The sequence below is a fragment of the Ixodes scapularis genome, unplaced genomic scaffold (assembly GCF_016920785.2).
Source record: "Ixodes scapularis isolate PalLabHiFi unplaced genomic scaffold, ASM1692078v2 PGA_scaffold0__279_contigs__length_252992795, whole genome shotgun sequence".
Taxonomy (NCBI): Eukaryota; Metazoa; Arthropoda; class Arachnida; order Ixodida; family Ixodidae; genus Ixodes; species Ixodes scapularis.
In genome coordinates, this window is record NW_024609835.1 from 27,403,400 (window position 1) to 27,423,672 (window position 20,273).

A 20,273-nucleotide genomic window follows, 5' to 3' on the forward strand; every position below is an offset into this window, starting at 1 on the left:
ACTTCATTTATCTGAGACAAGACCTCAACGTGATTTTTGTCCATTTTGCAATGTAGTGCCCTCAGCATCGATACTAAATCGTTAGAGCTTTTGCTGGGGCCCTCAGCATCGATATTAAATCGTTAGAGCTTTTGCTGGGGTCCTCCTTAAGCGGGCCTGGATTCTGTTCGATATCACCCCCAAAAGCAATAGTTCAACAACATAAAGGCAATCCCAAATAGTACCAAGAAGAACATTTAGACATGGCAAAAGCAGCAGGTTAACATTGTTCGTGCGCTTACGATGCAACGAAGGGATGGGACTGACCTGCAAAGGAAATACATGAGGGTTCGACGACTCTGCATTCCTGCCGCTTGCACATGCCCACTGAAGTTCGAGGAAGACGGTCCGTGCTTTATGGGGTGCGGGAGTGTTGATGTCAGTGACGATGAAGCCAAAGTAGCCGGGAAAGAGCACCGATGAAAATCGATGTCTTCAATCGACGAAGCTGGGCATCAAGGCCGTCATAAATACTACCCCTAATTTGGGGCACAAACTTAGGCGGAAACTTCAATGTTGGTCAATAATACCTTGTCTACGTAAGAAGAGGAAAAGTGTCGACCTTTTTTCCGTGCTAACCGTGTCACGCCGCGTAAACGTAATAAAAGGCAAATGACGTCATAAAAAAAGTAAATATATTACAACTGGTTCCAGAGGTCAGTCGCATACCGTCAAAACGTTGTTCATTATCGATTCGCAGTCAATGTGATAGCCCCATAAAGCAAATGCCCCCCCCCCTCTTCCCCCCCCCCCCCCCCCCAAAAAAAAAGGCAATGCAGTAGGAGCGTGAACATTGTTTCTTTCATTACTTTCTTTTACTCTATGAGTGTTCAGATTTCTGTATGTTACAGAATGGCTCCCAGGTTCTTCAATCGATGTATACCAGACTATAGTCGCTGACAACTGAAGAAACGCTGGGCGTGGCTCGTTATCCACACTTTTTACTTCGTGACATGGGCGTTTTTATCGGCGAATGCAGCAACCTAGAGCGGTATAAGATGATCGAAACTCGCCACGCCTTGCCTTTCTTAAATGGGCCCTGCAATCATTTTTAAGCTTCTACCTTTTTTGCGGTTTCCACGTCTCTTGAGGTTCAGGCAAGCCAGCGGGCAAGGAGAGAGTGACTAAATATCAGTGCGCCATATTTTAACCGGACGACGCGGAAACCTCCTCCAACTACGAGGGCGACCCGCGGTACCAAAAGCGCGCGTCTTTGGTCCTGGCCTTACTACTGGTCAGAGCCGCTAACATCATTTTTTAGCCGAAATACAAAATATAAGTGGCGCGAACCGTTTCAATTAGTTATGAAAGTAGCATTTGTTCAGTATTTTAGATCAGAAAAGAAACAAATGCCGTTTATAAAGTGCGGAAACAAGAAATGACCCGTCGACATACCCGTCACCAAGCGGCGATAAAAACGGTGCATACTAGAAAGGGGTCGTGGGATGAGGCATTCACGAGTGGCGAGCGTAGAAAGGTCTCGGATGTACGCGGCGGCGCTGCGGTCGTATACTGGCTCGAGGATCCCACCGATTCCGAGCGTTCCGAAGGCCTTCGGCGCGGGTTTGGCTGTCGATTTGGCCATTTGGCGGTATGGCAGCGCGAACTGATCTTTACCCCGTGTTTGCGGTCGTTTCTGGCCAATGAAGTGTTACGCCGAATTAGTCTTTAATCGCGCAGCAAATGCAATGCGAGCCGCCCTGGCCGCCTGCTTCATACAGCCTATCCAACACATGCTTTAGTGGCGCCCTCTCGAGCCGTCGACACGGAGTGCGGCAGCCGTGAGCGCTCGAGGAGCTCACTTCCCCTCCTCTACTTCACGGCCACTCAAGCCAAGATCTACGAGGTCATGAACGAGGTTATTTTTGGCTCGTTTTTGTAATTTTAATTTGCCTATAACTTCTAAAATAAAGCGAAATTAGGGAAAAGAAAAGTTTCATTAAGTTACTACGTTCAGTGCGTTCAGGTTCGGTGCAAATTAAAAACCAGTCAAAAAGTTGTTGCAAGGCCCCTTTAAGATGTCGGTGACCATAGAAGTCAATGGTCCTAGGAAAATGACACCATAATTATCTTTCAAGCCTCGGGCCGTTGTCAAAAGGGGGTCTTACGGCTTGTCTCGTCAAGGTTCGTTCAGGGAGACAGGTCATCGTACCGTTCGTGTCACGAGAAAAGCCACTCTTTTGGTTTCCAGTTTGGGCCATGGGATTTGCGATTTAGAGAAAGGAGAAGGTATGTTTCTGGGGGTAACAGTGAAAGCTATGGACCATAGAAATTGTATAAAATAGGGAAGAGGGGCAGTTGAAACTTCTCTATTACATCCTTAACCACTCCACCTCGCGCGGCCGCGGGATAGATTGATGGGATGACTACGAGCTTCCTTGCGGCTCCCTCCGGCATTTTATTGACTTTAAGGTATCGACGTTTATCGAAGCCACACTTGTGTGCGACTTTTGTCGTGGGACAAATTAGTATTGCCAATGACACCAACGCCAAATTCAACTGAAGAAATCTTAATTGGTACGAGCGCGTTTTATTTTTTATCTGGCATACGTTGGCATGAGGTTATTATTTATTGTCTTTTAATAAGAAACACTGCGAAATTAATCTACGAATTTCGGAGAATTCGGGATTCGCGAAAAATAAACTCCGATAAACACCGAATTTTCGCTAAAAAATGAACTCTGAACAACACCCTCCGAATTTCACGAAAAATAAACTCCGAAAACACGAAACCCTATCTATAAGGCAGGGTTGGCAGAGATACTCAAAAAATGTATTTGGAAATACAAATACTGGGATACATTAAAATAGTAGCTAAAATACTGATACTGAAATATATCTGTAAAAGTGTATCGGCGATACGTATCGGAAATACATAAAGTATTTGGAAACACAAATACAGGAATACATTTTAGGGAGGGCAGAAATACAAATACAGAAATACTGATACTGCAATACATTTTCAGAATTTATTTGAGACGCCAAATGAGATGAAGATTGAACTTTGAAGTGGAAGTTTTTGATCCCAATATTAGTTTCCCGTAGTCTTGGCACTTTGCCTTGAAGGTAGTGGTTTCGGACGACGAGGAATCTTCAAAACGCTAAAAAAAAAAAAAAAGTTTTATCAAGGACTGACCGTGGTCCTTCTCCTGACATCCTGTCTTTCTGACGAGGGATCCGAAAAGACTACGACCTCTAAATAAATTCTATGTCATCCTAAATCCTATAAAAACGTCACCACGCCCCTGTGCAATAAGAACGAACCTGTCAACATTGATCACATGACGTCACGGTGGAATGAACTAGTTTTCTTAATCTGTAGGTGTGGCCTTCAACATGAAACTTTACCACGCTGCTGTAGGAAAGAATAGTACGTACTTTCGTTGTAAGTTACCTCGTTGGAGATCGTGCAGGCAGTGTAATTTGGAATTTTCGAGAATAGTGGACCACGTGAAGCACTCTGGAACACATGTCTCATCTTCTGTTACGGTTGAAAAACCGATACGGTGGCATCCCTGTTGTGAAGGTCCTTCCTGCCGACCCTCCGCCACCGACGCATAGATTGCAGTCCTCAAGTTTCGACTAGCATAATCCAAACAGAGATCTCGTAGATTGCGACGTGATATTGCCGACACAGGAGCGAGCTCTCCGAGAAACACCGCGCTCGCGACGAGTCGCTCGCAGGTGTACGCCCGGGTTTCGGATCACCAGAGGAGCGGGTCGGCGTTCACGTCGGCTGATGACGTATCATTGAGGGGTGTAATATTGCGGGTGCAGCCGCAAAAGGATTCGAATAAATGTTGAACTTCAGTGTGTGAGTTATCCTACTATTTCAAGTCAACCACCGCCAGGCTCGTGCTGCAACGGACTCTGACTCAGCTTTGGCGGCTGGGTGTATTGTGCACGCCAAAGCAAGAGAGGCGGTTAGCAGCGGCAATAGGATGCCAGCAAAGAATGACTCAAGAAATTCCTACCTAAGGACCTGCGGAAGAAGATGCTATGATTCCACTCCTGGCACGCCACCTGGTTTGAATCCCCGACTACGCAACACTTCTCAGAAGAGAGAAGAAGACGTATAAAACCTAATTAGGAGAATCGGAAGGAACCTTGGTCTGCATGGTAACAATGCCCCAGCATCTCCTTGACCCTAGTGCCCTCAAAAGTAAAAAAAAAAAAAAAGAAGTGCGTTCGGGTTTTTCTTTTTTTTTTTCGGGGGGGGGGGGGGGGGGGGGGGAGAGAGTATCTCTCAAGAAATGTAACGAAATACATTTCACCCTGATTGTATCGCGATACAAAGAAACATTACAAATGTATTTCGATACAGGAATACAGATACCGTAGAAAAAAGGGTATCGCGATACAGATATACAGATACGAAATGTATTTCTGAAATACTATCGCGATACATTTGTAGCGCGATACAGCCCAATCCTGCTATAAGGCACCTTCGGCTGTAGTTAGTCAGTGACAGTTCAAGAGCAAAGTGGAAGCTCATCCCACCTCTTTCCACTTTAGCAGAACGAACGCTATAGAAATTGTCGCCTCCTCGCCAGTGCTCGCTCTGCTAAAGTGGAAACAGGTGGAAGGAGCTTCCACTTTACACTTAACTTGTGACCGACTATAGATGTTTGTATTTGGAACTTGCACGTGACGCGACTTGACAACCTTATGCAGCCTCACCAGATCAAGAGTCGGTACCGCTTAAAACACGCGTTCGACTTTCGTTTACAATAAAGCCACGAGCAACTGCATCATTATTGACTACAATTTGTGAACACTCAGAGACAACTGCGGACGTAGCGCTACTAAATGACGAGATATCCCCATCGCCATCTTCGTAGCCTTTCATAACGTCACCAGAGAGACGAAGGGTTGGACAAAGGTTTAGAGCCAAGATGGTGGCCGCCTTGGCAGCTGACGCAGCAGGCATAATACTGAGCTGTAGGACAACAAAACAACGTCGAGCACTCTACCCTATACCGCAGCTATCGCAAGTCTACAGCTGGGAACTCATGAAATAACTTCGGAGACCGCAGCCTTGCGCTTGGATCAGGTTGCTGGTGCCAGCGACGTTGAGAAATCGGGCGATCATTCATGTAATACTAATAGCAGTTCACAACCACGAGTGGTGAAGTGTTCAAAAGCATTTTGAAGCGGGTTAGCGTCCCTGCCACTGGTGAAGCCTGGCGCAATGATCGCACCACGGAGTCAGTTCCTTCAGAGGTTATGGTAGGTGACCCAGGTGGCCGAAAGAGCTCCGCAGGCGCTGAGCACGGCCGCACCGCACATGATGGCCGTGACCGAGCCTCCTGCCAGGCCCACCAGCGGCCCCGCGCACAGGGAGAGCAGCAGCTGTGCCGGAAACATCATGCTGCTCACGATGGCCACGTCCGTGCCCAGGCCACGATGAGACCAGTCCGCCGACTGTTCCAACTGCGACGGGGAATACACTTCGTGGGTGTACGAAAGCTTCTGCATTACATTGCCGCGTATCTAGCGCAGTTGACAACTCACGCGGCTCCCACGCACGGGAACGGGGAGCGAACCCTGCTTGGCCAACACCACCTATAGAATAACCAAAGCCTGTGCACTAAAATTGCGACGTCATCACAGTGACACCAAGTGAAAGACACACACTGGATACTAGTGCTGCGTCAGAGCTCGGCTGTGCCTCGTGTCCAATCAGCGTGTCGAAAAACGCTCCATCGGGCTCGGGTCCAATTACCGAGTTGGCGCCATCCGACTGTGATGATGTTCCACGGAGAAAGAGTGGAGCGTTCGAAGGCCTTCATACTTAAAGCGTCGGCATTAGTCCCTACACGACAGGGGAAGCTGACGGTGTCCGTCTGTGGACAAAACAATGGAAAGGGAAGCGCGCCGCGTAGAGAAAAGAACAAAGGTGAGAGGGAGGCGACGTCTCGAGGCGGAAGCCAATGCGCGCGCGGATGCTGGGCGAGTCTGAATTTGCGGGTGCGCGGAGCGCGTATGCATGGGCGTACCGACCGGGAGCGGGGGGTGGGGCAAGGGGGGCGCTTGCCCCCCTTCCTCCCAGTTCTCAGAGCGGGGGGGGGGGGGGGGGGGGTGCAAGGCCAATGTTTTGCCCCCCCGCCCCCTGAAACAGCCGCCAATGGGCAGGGCAAGCACTGGCCGGCGGCGCCCAGGGTATAGCAAGGGCACCACCCCACGGATTAGTGTCGTGATGTAGGCGAGTTGATTCATGGTAAATGGAAATAAACAGCGCGCAAAAAATACACAAGGACGAAAGGAAGGTGCGAACGACACCCAAGCGCAGAAATCACAACTAAACATTTATTGAAAAAACACCAACGAAGTAAACCGCACTATCGCTTCAGCACGTGTCAAGATAGGCAATTTTTTTTTTTTTTTTTGTGAAGAAAAATCGATGTTTGGCTGACGCATGCATCTTGCCCCTCCTTTGTTTGCGTCAGCCAAACATCGGTTTTTCTTCCCAAAAAAGAAATTGCCTATCCTGACACGTGCTGAAGCGATAGTGCGGTTTATTTCGTTGGTGTTTATTTTTTCAATAAATGTTTAGTTGTGAGTTCAGCGCTTAGTGTCGTTCGCACCTTCCTTTCGTCCTTCTGTATTTTTTGCGCGCTGTTTATTTCCGTTTACCACCCCACGGCCCTGGGGGGGGGGGGGGGGGGAGGGGGAGTCTGGTTTGCCCCCCACTCAAATACAAGTTAGTAGGCCACTGCACGTATGCCTTGGTTTGTGCTACAAAACGGCGTGTGAACCAAGTACTAGCGCTGTACAAGTAGGCGGCAAAAGAAGACGGGTTGTGAACGAAGGAGACGGGTTGCCGAAACGGTGAATAGCGAAACCAGCGTCAGGTAGCCGATTCCGCTGCTAAGTGTGCAAGGCGGGCGAACGAGAGAAGCGGAAGCAGCGCCCAACCCGGCTAGGCGGTGCTTCTGCTACAAAAAACTCTTCCAAAAGAGATTTCCAAAAGAAACCCACAAAGCCGGGAAGATCCATTGGTGGATCCTTAGGGAATCCGTTAGCATGACCCTTGGGAAACGCCACACGCGTCCCCCTTTGGGAAACGCTTACACTGACCCCGTAACTAAGCCAAAAAGAGGCAGCAAAAAAAAAAAAAAAGAAAGACGTTTACAATTCTTTGTAACGCCGAATTAGAGCGCAGCTCTTGAGGAGGAGGGAAAGGTACAGAGAGGAGGCTATGCTCTCCTCCTTTCCTCCCATTTAGGGGAAACTTTTCCGCTAAATTTGACGGGGAAAGTTTTCCGCTAAATTTAGGGGTGAATTTTTTCGGCTAAATTTAGCGGGGAAATTTCTTCCACTAAATTGGGCTGGAAAAATATTCCGCTAAATTGGCGGGAAAACTTTTCCGCTAGATTTAGCGGGGAATTTTTCCGCTAAATCTAGTGGGGAAAACATTCCGCTAAATTTAGCGGGGAAATTTTCTGCTAAATTTAGCGGGGAAATTTTCTGCTAGATTTAGCGGGAAAAATTTTTCGCTAAATTTAGCGGAAAAATTTACCCATAATTCACCGCGCGGTTACGCCGACGCCGACGCCGAAGGCGACGGCGACGCCGCTCAAGCCAGAAACAAACGCGGATCCACAAAGAATTTTCTCTTTCTAGATGGTGTTGACTTGGCCCGGTACTTATCAATCTTCGCTTTTCTGGGAAGTTTCAGCGTAGTCTCGGCTGCCATCGCGTGTTCTGGTCCAGTACGTTCCTGAACGTGCCGCGTGCAATAAAAGCAGCTTTAAGGCGCTGCTTCAAGGCAGTCGCTCTTGTTTCACCGACACAGATTGTACGGTCTTACTGCTTTAATTTTTAATTTTCAGTCACCCGTCGGCGCTTTGTTTGTGTTCGTGACAATATATATGCCTCTGGCGTATTACAGGGACGCGTACTGTTTGCAGATGACACAGCAAGCGGCTATATAAACCGACACGTTGTTTACAAACAAGTCTGCGTTTGGTGTGGGCACTGCGCATGCCCAAATCTAGTTTCGTGAGAAGAGAAGTGCCTGCGCATACGTCGAGAACAGCTAACACTGTAAAAACCGTTTTTTTTTTCTACTTTTTTTTTAAAGTTGGCACTGTAAAACAAGAAAAGGGGAGGTTCATTAGTGGATCTTTAGAGAATACATTAGCATAACCCTTCGGAAACGCCACAGACGTCCCCCTTTCGGGAACGCTAACGGTGGCCCCTTCACTTTCCTGTTTTGGCTTTCTCTTTTGCTTCCTCTATTTTTTGCTGCTTCTTCTTGGCTTCGTTGGGGTCCGTGTTGGCGTTTCCCTAAGGGGGACATGAGTTTGGAGTTCTCTAGGAGTCATGCTAAGGCATTCCCTAAACCCGGAGTCACACTGCTCATACGCAGCACAAAAGGCAGCCTGCAAACACGCGTCGCCAAAATATCCGTGGTTCGAATGCCGCGTGCCAAGTGTTCTCCTTGAATGCATTGCCATGGATCTCACGGTGACTCGTGTTCGAATCTGTTTGCAGACTGTCTTTTGTACGACGGATAAGCAGTGTGACGGGGCCGAAATTCAATTGGAATGTTTTTTTTTGTTTTTTTTCCTTTAGACGAGCTTACTGGCACTAGTGGGGCTCAATGATACTCGTATGCAACGCCAATGACCAAGAAACTCCTTTGTTGCGGTGTAATTTGAAGGACAAAAACGAGCGTTTTCATTCAATCTCTTTTTCGGGAAACTTGATGACGTAACTGGGGGATTCCAGTACCCCCCCAATGACGATATTTGAATGTGGCTCATAAATTGGACCTGGGCATTGCTTGGGCACTCGATTTGGGGAACGTGATAATCGATAGCTTGAGAAGCATTCGGGTAATGGCCCTTGTCCAATCGCTGCAATGACGACAGTATCCGAACCATAACAAAGTCTGGAACTCAGCGCGTGTCCTGTGCTTTGCCAATCCCAGCGCGTGGCTATGTTCAACATTGGCGGCATATAATCGGCTCTAGATCACGTGGCCGCTTGTTCTGACTGCGAGTTGAGAGAGTACACGCTGCTCGTCTTTCTTTAACTGTTTTCTGTGTCTTATATTTCGTGGGGTGAAAAACGAACGCGTGTTTCATACGTCAGGGATCCGTTCTGAGCGGCATTTGCGCAAAGTACAAACATCGTTTCATCGCCCCCTTTAAAGGATCGGTGCAACGATATTCAATTGGAATGTTCTTCACTTTACACGAGCTTACTGACACTAGTGGGGCTCAAGGATACTCGCACGCAACGCCACTGGCCAAGAAGCTCCTTTGTTGCGGTGTAATTTCAAGGACAAAAGCGGTCATTTTCATTCAATCTTTCCTTTGCAAAATTTGATGACGTAACGTGGGGATCGCAGTACACCCCAATGACGATATTTGAATACGGTTCATAGATTGGACCCGAGCATTGCGTGGGCACTCGATTTGGGCTCGTGATAATTACTAGATAGAGAAGCATTCGGGTAGTGGCCCGTGTCCAATCGCTGCAACGACGACAATAGCCGAGCCATAACAATGTCTGGAACTCAGCGCGTGTCCTGTGCTTTGCCAACCCCAGCGCGTGGCTATGATCAACATTGGCGGCACATAATCGGCTCCAGATCACGTGGCCGCTTGTTCTGGCTGCGAGTTGAGGGGGTGAACGCTGCTCGTTTTTCTTTCATTTTTTCTGGGACTTCTATTGCGTGGGGTGAAAAACTAACGCGTGTTTCATAGGTCATTAACGTCAAGGATCCGTTCTAAGCGGTATTTGCGCAAAGTACAAAAATTGTTGCATCGCCCCTTTAAGGGTCCCCCAATGGATCTTGCTTTATATTTGTTCCCGCCTACTTCACCAACGCTAGCACTTGGTTTACACTTCATTTTGTAATACAAACCAATGTTGTGTTCCAAATCTTACCCAGATGGATCCGAGATACTCCGGCGGGTGGTGTCACGTGACGAAATAGATTGAAGAACTCTGAACGAGGGTAGGCTTTGGAACTTCAAGGTACAAAACTCTTACCCTGGAGTAAGATCGAGTAAAGTTTGGAATACCGGCCCAAGGCATACGCGCTCCGCAGTTCAGACGCGCCCCAGCATCCGCTCATTGGCTTCCGCGCCGTGACGTCACTTCCCCCTCGCCTTTGTCTTTCACTACACTCCTCCTCTTTACAGCTTCCCTTTCCAGCGGTTTGTAGACAGACGGATGCAGTCAGCTTTTCCCTGTCATGCGGGTAATAATGCTGACGCATTAATACGATCAATAAGCCTGGCGCGATAATGTGCGAGCATGGCCCTATAGCTTGGTCGATCAACCATACACGTGGCTCCAACTCGTGCCACCAACTAGAGTGCCATCATACACACGCGCCCTTTTGCTTGAGTGGTGACATCTCAACCATTTTTCCGCCAAATCGTTTTTTTTTTTATGCTTATTGAAGCGCGCGCAATCTGGTGTCACTCAGGTCGAGCGCGTAGCTTTGGCTAATGCAGGGACGGCATTTTACCGCCCAAGTCACGCACCGAGTGCGCGAGAGCGTCACGCGCTGGCACATCCAGGGCAACAATAGAAGTCTTCACCCTCAGGCAGACAGACATGTAGGCACCCTAGCCACAACATAGATTCGGAGATTTATTTCTGTCACTCACTGCTTGAGAAACGCGGGGTTCATTATGTTCACGTTTATGCTTCCTGATTCTGTCTTCGGCCTTGTCAGCGGCCGCAACGTCGCTGGTTGCGGAGAGATACAAAAATGCACGAAGATAGCCGATTCCTGCAGATAACTCCCTGAGCGGTTAAAACGAACGTTAAAAAAGTACAGAATTGACATACGATTGGTTTTTAGTTTAAATAAGACGACTTTTTTTTTTCTATGCGTCTTTCTTTTTTTTCCTTCTATTATTAAAAACCTGTCTAAACAGCCCATACACCTTTTTGTAGTTACTCAAATGTATATAAAAAAAGAAAAAAAAAAACAACAGCAAAACGAAATTTAAGGATGTAATACTAAACAACTCAACAACCGAAAAAGCCACCAAAAAAGGACGTTCCCCTTTCCGGGGCTTTTTCCTTTGATATCAATTTTTTTTTTTTTTTTGCATTTATTTTTACTCTAGTCTTAAGTAATTTTGCTACATCACACAGTCTTTGTTTTCACTCAGATTGCCGGCCCGGGTATGCTTATGCTCCGATTTACTTTAAGTCCTACCGCAGCTAGCGCCGAAACCGCATCCTCCCGGCTCTCGTTCTTGTTGTGGGCTTTCTGTCGCCAATTAAACCAATCTCGCATTGAAAAAAAAAAAAAAGCGCACATTCGCGGCACATTTACTGTACGTGATTGGTTTAGCCGATGACAGCAAACAACAAGAGCCACGAGGATGCACTTTAGGTGCTCTTGATTGGCTTCCTCCGGATCCGGCTGCACCCAGACGTAAAGAGAAAGGAAGTGTGAGCTATATTTAGCGCCATGCGAGCGAACTCGATGATTCGTCCAGTGGTGTAACTCTTTGTAGCGCCCGATACAGACAGCACGCCATCAAAGGGCAAAATGCGAGATATACGGCGAGCAAGTGTACTAAAAGTCGTCTTTGGCGCATCAAGCGTGAAAAGGGGCACGCCAATCAAAAAACAACACAAAGAACGCTTAGAGAACGCGAGATGACGAAGCAGGAAAGCTCGCGCCGTCATATGTTGAGGTCGGGGGTAAACAAACGCACGGTGTGCCCAAGGAGCACACCAACTTGCACGCTGTATATACCCCGATTAAAAATTGCGGAGAATTCCTCGCCACGGCAAGGACTCGAGCGGCTAGCGGCTCGAACTGGCCGGCGTTCTTTGACGTATCCTCGAAAGCGGATATGAGAAAGAAGCGTCACGTGACAGAAAATTATCACCTGAGCCCGAGACTCTCACATGAAGGAACATGCGGTTCAGGCACTGTCGTTCGGGTGGATTTTCTGCAAAGGCATGCACTCACCATGTGCGAGCCGTGGTAGTGCGCCACCAGGATGAAGGGCATGGTGTACTGGGTGGCGTACATGAGACCCGCGGTGGGCGACAACAGCAGCACGGCAGCCCTGGTACGACTCAGGGCCATGAGCGCCACCCCGACGGTGTACGCCAGCTGGCCACACACGTACACCCGCTTGGCACCTGCACCAATGACATCGTTGACCGCGAAGGAGAAGCGCACCAACGACTTTTCTTTACGTTCCTCAAAACTGGGGAAAATAAAACCACAAATATATAGGGTAGGGGCGGCCAAGCTGCGGCTTGCGAGCCGCATACGCATTTTTGCGTGTTAAAGTGCCGCTCGTGGCCTCCCAGATAAACCTAACCCTCCCGCCCTCCCCACACGAGCACTTCCCCAAAAAGAGAAATGGAACGCGTTTTAAATTGAAAGACATCCGGCGGTTTGGTAGTCGATCTTCTGCCATACTGCTTACTTTACGCACAGTTAGACTGCTTTTGACCCGGATAGATCTAAAGTATTTTAAGTTTCATTTACTGCTCTGGGCAAAAGTTTGCCCCTCCCCCCCTTCCTTGCTGCCTTTTCTCTTTCAGGCGGCTCTTGGAAGATTAATGGTTTTGTTTGCGGCTCTTAGGCCGGGTTCTGGCCACCCCTGATGTAGAGTGTCCACAATTAATGAATGCTATCGCTTTGAAATTTTCCAAAAAAAAAAAAAGGCTTCTGCACGTAAAAAGCTCGAACTTTAACCGAATGTGAATTTAGGTGGTGCATTTTACCTGGTGAAATTACAAAACTTAGCTTTCGTCCTCTGAAAAATAAGACCAACAAACTTACCAAAGTTTACGGCGGACGTGTTCGCAGATGACCAAATTATCGATGGTTGGAACTTGTGGCGCCATCTTCCGATAGGCGCGGCAAGTCGACGTACTCTGTCGTTTGCACGGCGGTCGTGGAACACGTCCGCGGTTGACTTCGAGAAGTCTGTTGGTCCCAGTTTTTACAAGAAAGAGGTCACTCCTTAAAGTTTCACTGGGTTAAACGCACTACCTATAGGCACATTCTGTGAAAGTTTGAGCTTTTTATATGCTGGCGTGAATTCCTCCAGCTTTACTGTGCTATATAAAAATAATTTCATATAAAAGCCTTAATACAGAGGGAATTAACAAAGAATGAAAATATTCGTCATCATCATCCTCATGCTGTGTGTATGTTCGTACATCCTGAAGCTAGACAGCTTCACTGGGCGTCTGGCGTCTCAGCTGCAGATGAGAAATTTAGCCAGTGCAGTACAACCGCTGGCCTGCGATCTTTAGTGTGCACCACGTAGTAGTGACACATGACCGCACGCCGATGCGATTCTCATATCCAAATCGAAACGGGTAGGGGGGGGGGGGGGGGGGGACTGAACCCAGAATTGACTCCGTAAGTGTGACGTCATGGGTCCAAACAAACCGTTGCTAGGGTCGTTGTTATGGACAAACACATGTGGCTAGGTTTCGCTACGAAAACCCAACCGTTCAAAAATCAGGAGTAGGATTTAAACTTCTAAGAATCGCAGATAAAGAAAGCTTGAATGCCATATATGTTTCGACAGAAGTTTGCCGGAAATCGCTTGTTTCTGAAATATTTAGGACTGAGACTTCCGGTCCTCAAGATGCCTGCAGCAGACGACGAATGCAAGTCGTACGCCGTCTGCCACACGCCCGCCGGCCAAGCCGGCGGGCGTGTGGATAATCGTGTGAATAAAAACGATATTCTCATATTGCATTTGTTTGAAATATATTGAGTTTCTGACACTTTTAAGATTTTATAGTGGGGTTCGCCGATAGGTTTATCGAAAGTCCGTGCGTCGATCGAGATGATCGTCTGCTGAAGGATCGCATTGCACCCGTGAGAAAAGCACTTCAGGCGATCCGTTGAGATCACAAATTTTGTTTGCGGACTCGCGCTATGGGAGGGTGCTTCGTACCGAGTGGAGAAAGATTCTTGCAGTTTCTTCAGATCTCCGCAGAACCCCAAAATGCGAAAGAACTGGATAAAAAACATAAGGTGAGTTTATTACAGATTGTACTCTCATCGCGGGTTCGATGGAGATCTTCACTGAAAGAGCACATCCACTAAATTTAATTTATACAAAAGAAAATAATAATAATTGCGAAATTGCGGTAGACATGCAATATTTTAATAACCTGACAGCCTCAATAATAATAACAAACGACTTATCTCAACGGCGTACGATTTGTTTCTCATGCACTACGCCGGTAATGCATTTCAGGTCGTCGTCGTAACATGACGTGGTTTGACTTTACGGAATTTTCGCTCCTCTGAACTAAGCTGGGTTTTTCACAGAAAAAAACGCACATCGCAGAGGCCTCTGCGGCCTTCGCGATGCACTGGCTTGTGTTGCTGGTTTACCGACGCAATTCAATGAAGACGCCCGCTGCAACAGAGGCCAGCGAACCTATCGTGTCGTCTGCTACCAAAGCAAAGCGGAGTGGAATACTTCAGAAAAGGCTTTCATCGTTGCAATACGACGCTGAGATGACAAGAACGTGTCCATAATTAGATATCAAGAAGTTAGATTGCTTACAAAAAATTATTTACTTTCTCATAAGCGAAAATCTAGCCTCGTGTGGAGTCTACATGTATTAGTCCATAGCAACGTCCCTAGCAACGGTTTGTTTGGACCCAGACGCCATGTTGTGACGTCATCACTTACGGGGTCAATTTCTGGGTTCTGCAGCGCGAGCTTTCGCTCCACGCGCTCTGAGCTGGTGTGCGCTAATCATCATCATCATCATCATTTATTATCCTTGAAGGCCCTTACGGGCATTACACAAAGGAGTGGTACATTTTTATTTTTTTTCCTTAATCGAACACTTCCGCACGCAATTTTAACACAATGGAAGAGGGAACTAGTAGGATAAAGCAGAAATGAAAGTGTTACAGAGGCGGCAAATTTATCTGTGTCAGCTATGGTAAACAATGTCATTTGGTAGTATGTTCCAATCGTTTATTGCCAAAGGCAAAGTTGAATTACTGTATGAAGTAGTTGACGAAAAAATGTGCCGCAGCTTGCAGGAGTGGTCAAAGCGGGGGAAAATCTGCCACGGCGGTAAAAGCAGTGATTCACGAAGAGGCATGTTATGGTGAAAGATTCGGTGAAGGGGAGAGAGACAAGGACACTCGGCGCCTCAATGAAAGCGTATGAAGGTTAGCTGCTTTGCGCAATCCAGACATGCTCGTGAATGGTCACGTAATCAGAAAAAAATAAAACGAAGAGCCCTGTTTTGGATGGATTCAAGTTCGTTAGATAGGTAAGATTGCCAAAGGCACCACACAGAAGAAGCGAATTCAAGCTTAAACCGAACTAAAGTTGAGTATGCTAGTTGTTTTATCTCTGGGTGTAGCGGGTTTCAGGTTTCGGCGCAAAAAACTGAGGGTACGGTTTGCGTTTGCTACTATATTACTGATGTGAGACGTCCATGAAAGGTCAGATGTTAAATGAATACCGAGATATTTATATGAACTGCAAATAGTGATGGGGGACGCGTCAAAATGGTAAGAAAAAGGTTGAAGAGCACGACGAGAAATCGAAAGGGATTTACATTTGTCGAAATTGGGAGTCATCTGCCATTTATTGCACCATTGAACAACTTGCGAAATTTCTGTTTGCAAGGTATGGTGATCGTCGAGCGAGAGAATGGGCCTGTAAATTACGCAGTGGTCTGCAAATAACCGAACTGATGACGAGATGTGCTCATGAATATAATTGATGTAGATTAAAACGAGTAAAGGCACGAGTACACTACCCTGAGGGACGCCTGAGGTTACCGGGCACGAGGGGGGTTTAGAGTTATTAATGGTGGTGTACTGGGTGCGGTTAGTCAAGAATTCGGATATCCAATTTACGATAGGGGGATGGATCTTAAATTTGTTACGTTTTATTTTAAGACGTTGATGAGGGACCCTATCAAACGCTTTAAAAAAGTCGAGAAAAATGGTGTCAGTCTGAATGTTGGTATTAAAACCTGCGTGAATGTCATGAAGAAACGCCGTTAGTTGGGTTTCGCAAGAGTACACTTTCCGAAAACTATGTTGGTGATTAGAAAGGAGGTTGTTATTTCTAAATAATCGATTATATTGGAGTAAAGTACGTGTTCCATGAGCTTAGATGATACGCTAGTTAGGGAGATGGGCCGATAGTTTGTAATTAGGTGGCGGTCACCAGATTTGAACACAGGGGTTATGTTTCCAGTTTTTCAATCCCTCTGAATTTCAGAAAGTTTAATTGACTGGAAAAATATGTCACAAAAAAAGCTGCGGAAGTGTGTTTCGTGTTTATTAGAACCTTCGAATTGATCTGGTCATCCCCTGAGCTGGAAGACAGCTTCAAGTTCTTAATTGCTTTCACCATCCGCTAATCCAATGACTTCAGTGTGCGCTAGCCCACTGGGCAACCTATAGTAATATGTTCTAACGAAATATATAAATCGTATTTTTCTTCGGACTATAACTATAACCCAAACAGATGGTGCATAGTCCGCACAATAAAATTTTAACGAAACAAAAAGTTATTTTTTTAAACTTGTGCATAACTCGCACTATAGCGTTTACTTCGTCCATGTCTGATTCCTATTAAAAATGATAAGTCGCGAGTTCCCTGAAAGATTACGCTTCTTATAAACAATGCTCACGTAAATCATCCTTCTTTTTATAGTATTTACTATTTTCTTAATTCAAATTGCGTTAAAAGAAACAAAAATAAGCTTTGACGCCCTTCCACACAGATTCTTGCGACCCTGGCTCAGTATAGATTTTACAGTGACCTATCAACCTGCCGCAATGATTTTACATCAGCAAGATGTGGGTGTTGTGCCACCAAGATCGAAATTGATCCAGACTGTCCACTTGGGCGCAGCTAAATGGCTCGTCACCCGTGAGAACACTGAGGGCGAGAGCAACACGGAGAGTCTAAGCTTTTCTCGCTAATTAATGCCCATCGTGAAACAGCGTGATCTTCATAACCGCACTGATAACGAGCGATTTTGGCCTGCACGCCCAAAGCACTTGAGAGAGCCAGTCGCTGCAATATACGGAGCGAGCTCGGCGAACAACGAAACTAAATGTACGTCTAAGTCTAAAAACAAAACTTTTTTTTTGGCATGTAGCATGTTGAAGCGTCATGCACATTGCCCCAGCACAGACTGTTTTTTAGGTCTTACACACTCAGCCTCTTCATTTGCAGAGTTACTTTCGTATATATATATATATATATATATATATATATATAAGTGAAAGATGCGTACTGTCGGAGTTACTAATTCGAAGTTTATTATGACGTTTCGAGCGGGGACCGCTCTGTTTTGTCAACGCTGTTTCTATTTCCTACTGCACCTTACTCCCTCTAATTTCTTCTTAGGGGTATATAAACATTCGCGGGCTGTACACTCGCTCCCTGATGAAGAGGGGTCCCCGCTCGAAACGTCGTAATAAACTTCGAATTAGTAACTCCGACAGTACGCATCTTTCACTTATTAACTTTTCCCGGTCCATTGTTTTTATATTTACCTTATTTTACCTATATATATATATATATATATATATATATATATATATATATATATATATATATATATATATATATATATATATATATATATATATATATATATATATATATATATATATATATATATATATATATATATATATATATATAGCTTCCTGACGAAGGCCGGACTCCGGCCGAAACGTCGAAGATTAAATCGTCCGTTGTTGCTGTTTTTCACTAAGGGTTTTTTTCTTCTCAGTTTTATACCCACGCCTTCGGCCTCCCGCCACCATGCCCGTTATATACATATATATATATATACATATAGCAGTGATTAAAATTTTAAGCTATTTGCGGTAAAAAAAACAACAACAAACGCTTTAGATTTTTTTTAAATGTAAGTGACCCAAAAATACTGCACTCTCTTTAGTAACTTCCGCACTAAAGGGTCGTCATGCACTACCAGCTATTTCCACTGAGCTAAATACAATCTATTTATGATAGTTTTAATTCGTTGCTTTCAAAGCAGAAAAGGACAATAGACACTCACCGAACCTGAGCACAAGTCCCTCAATGAAGGGCGAGTAGGAGGCGCAGGACACGGAGTACAAGGCGAGGCCGAAGCATCCGAGCCGCACGCCTTCCTGGTACAGTTCGAAAGACACGGACTCCTTGGGTGCCACGGGGTCGCCCTCGTACACGACGGCACCGACAAACTCGGTGAGGAACAAGGAGAAGCTCCCGAGCGACATCCAAGAAAAAAGGTTGGTTATGCACAAGATCCGCAGCGACTTGGGCATAAAAATGATAGACCTGAGGTAGCTTTTCAGTGTCGGGCCCGAGCCATCCGATTGTTCGAGCTTGGCACTCGGCCTCAACTTCGTCAGTTCTACGCTCTCGCCATCAAAATCATCGTCCTGGAATCCTGTATAGTGGCCGCCCTGACCCCCGAAAAAGCTCGCAGATTCCGCTTGCTTCGCAATGTGCAACGGCATCTCCCTGAAACTGGTCAACGTACCAAAGACGCAGATGATGAACATCACACCGACAATGGCGAACACGGTTCTGACGTGGCCTCCCATGCTCGCTCCCAAAGCGGTTTTTTCCCAGTTGATACCACCCAGGACGTAGCCCAAGCAGCCGCCAAGACCAGAAAGCACCGTGAGCGTGGTCAGGGCCCTCACGTGATCTGTCGCAATGGTGACGTCAAGGACGTAGCTCCTGGACGGAGAGTGGCAGGCGTCACAGCAGATGTCCAGAAGCACGAACCCGACCACGATGGAGGCGATGCCCCAGTTCGCCGGCTGGACACTACCTTCTTCGTTGGTCAGGCTCAAGTTGCGGGGTATGTACGAGTCGCCGAGGGCGATGCCGATTTCCTTCCCGTTCGAAACGAACAGCAGTCCGGCGAACATTCCGGCGGAGAGCAGGATGATGAAGGGACGTCGGCGCCCGATGCGCCATTTGCAGGTGTCGCTGAGAGAGCCCAGGAGCGGGGTGACGAAGAACCCCAGTGAGGAGCCCAGGCACATGGTCAGGGCGAAAGCGGAGATGGGCAGGCCGAGCTCCAGGAGGATGGGGCCGATGAATGCTGTTTCGGCAGCGATACAGAGCTCGATCCCGCACACGGCGCCACTAAGGAGGACTAGCTCCCAGGTGGCCTTCCTTCGGAAGATGTGCGAGTACCTCGATGAAATATCGTCCAGCTTACTTGGGTCTTCGACGACTTTCATTGTTCCTGAACAAAAGATGGGGAGGGGGGTAAAAATTAGGGTGGCTCCCGGAGAACCTAACAAAGGAAGGGTTGAAGCACAGAACAGGAAGACGGCAAGTTTGACCTGGGGCATTGTCCCGATTGGATACTCTGCGAGGGGGAAGAAATGTGGAGAACCTCCCAAGCAAGGACGATTATAAATGCATAAGGCGATGGTGCCTGACTGGAGACTCAGACTTGCAGCCAACATGGCTATGGAGTCTAATCTGTCCATGTCCGGCGCGTCATGCACCGATCAGAAATTACGGTCACAGACAGACGGATGCAAATACACTGTATAGACGCTATAGGCCGGTTAACTTGTACCATCGGCTCCTCTGTGTCCTGCGCTTCCTAAATTGTCCGTGAGCCGGGAGCGTTAGGCTGCACTCTGCAGTGGTAACCAGGCCACAAGACAGGTACGAGACGTGGGACGCCCGTCACGGAGAGGGAATTGGGACGGACTGAAGTGGGACCTTCAGGGCCTCAGGGGTTCACCTCAACGCACGGTGAAGCCTCCGGACACTACCCTAAAGGGCGATTCACACACGTTCGTTTAGTCCGACGGAATTTGAGGGTTGCTATGGCAACAGCTGGGTTGGCTCACACAAAATGGGGTAAAAACCGGTTTTGTTGGAGCCGATGCAGCTGTTGCCATAGCAACCCGCACGTCGCGAGCCGTTGCAGTTGCCCTCGGTCGGAAACGTCTTTGGGCTCAGTCAGGGCATCTCATTGGTGCCCACCAACAATTTCGTCAGCCCTGGGAGATGGGGCCCTAATCTACACGGCGGGACGAAGCGGGACGAAGGGGCCTGGACTTCGCCGCCTGCTGTGATTGGTCAGCGGCGTGGCGCTGATTAATCGCAGCAGGCGGCGATGTCCCAGTCCCTTCGTCCCAGACATGTACAAGTTACACAAAAAAGTAATTAAGTTACTGAGTATTGACGTCAAAAGTAGCTTGAGTGGGGTAG

At 47.2% G+C, this 20,273-nt stretch overlaps 1 protein-coding gene across 1 annotated transcript; it reads right to left on the minus strand.

The window, feature by feature from the left end:
* Nucleotides 1-5,181: 5,181 nt before the first annotated feature.
* Nucleotides 5,182-19,282, minus strand: LOC115309308 (proton-associated sugar transporter A-like). The gene is made up of 3 exons (XM_029967516.2): nt 18,100-19,282; nt 12,002-12,177; nt 5,182-5,472 (listed from the first exon to the last, which is right to left on the minus strand). The coding sequence occupies exons 1-3, from the start codon at nt 19,280-19,282 to the stop codon at nt 5,257-5,259; spliced, it is 1,575 nt and encodes a 524-aa protein (XP_029823376.2). The 3' UTR covers nt 5,182-5,256.
* Between the last annotated feature and the right edge of the window lie 991 nt (nt 19,283-20,273).

Excerpts from the sequence above, each read along its gene's own strand:
- LOC115309308 (XM_029967516.2), bottom strand. The coding sequence starts at position 19,282 with ATGAAAGTCGTCGAAGACCCAAGTAAGCTGGACGATATTTCATCGAGG. Across the intron at positions 12,178-18,099 it reads GGGACTTGTGCTCAGGTTCG|GTGCCAAGCGGGTGTACGTG; the intron begins GTGAGTGTCTAT and ends TCATTGGTGCAG. Across the intron at positions 5,473-12,001 it reads ACTACCACGGCTCGCACATG|TTGGAACAGTCGGCGGACTG; the intron begins GTGAGTGCATGC and ends TCCCCGTCGCAG.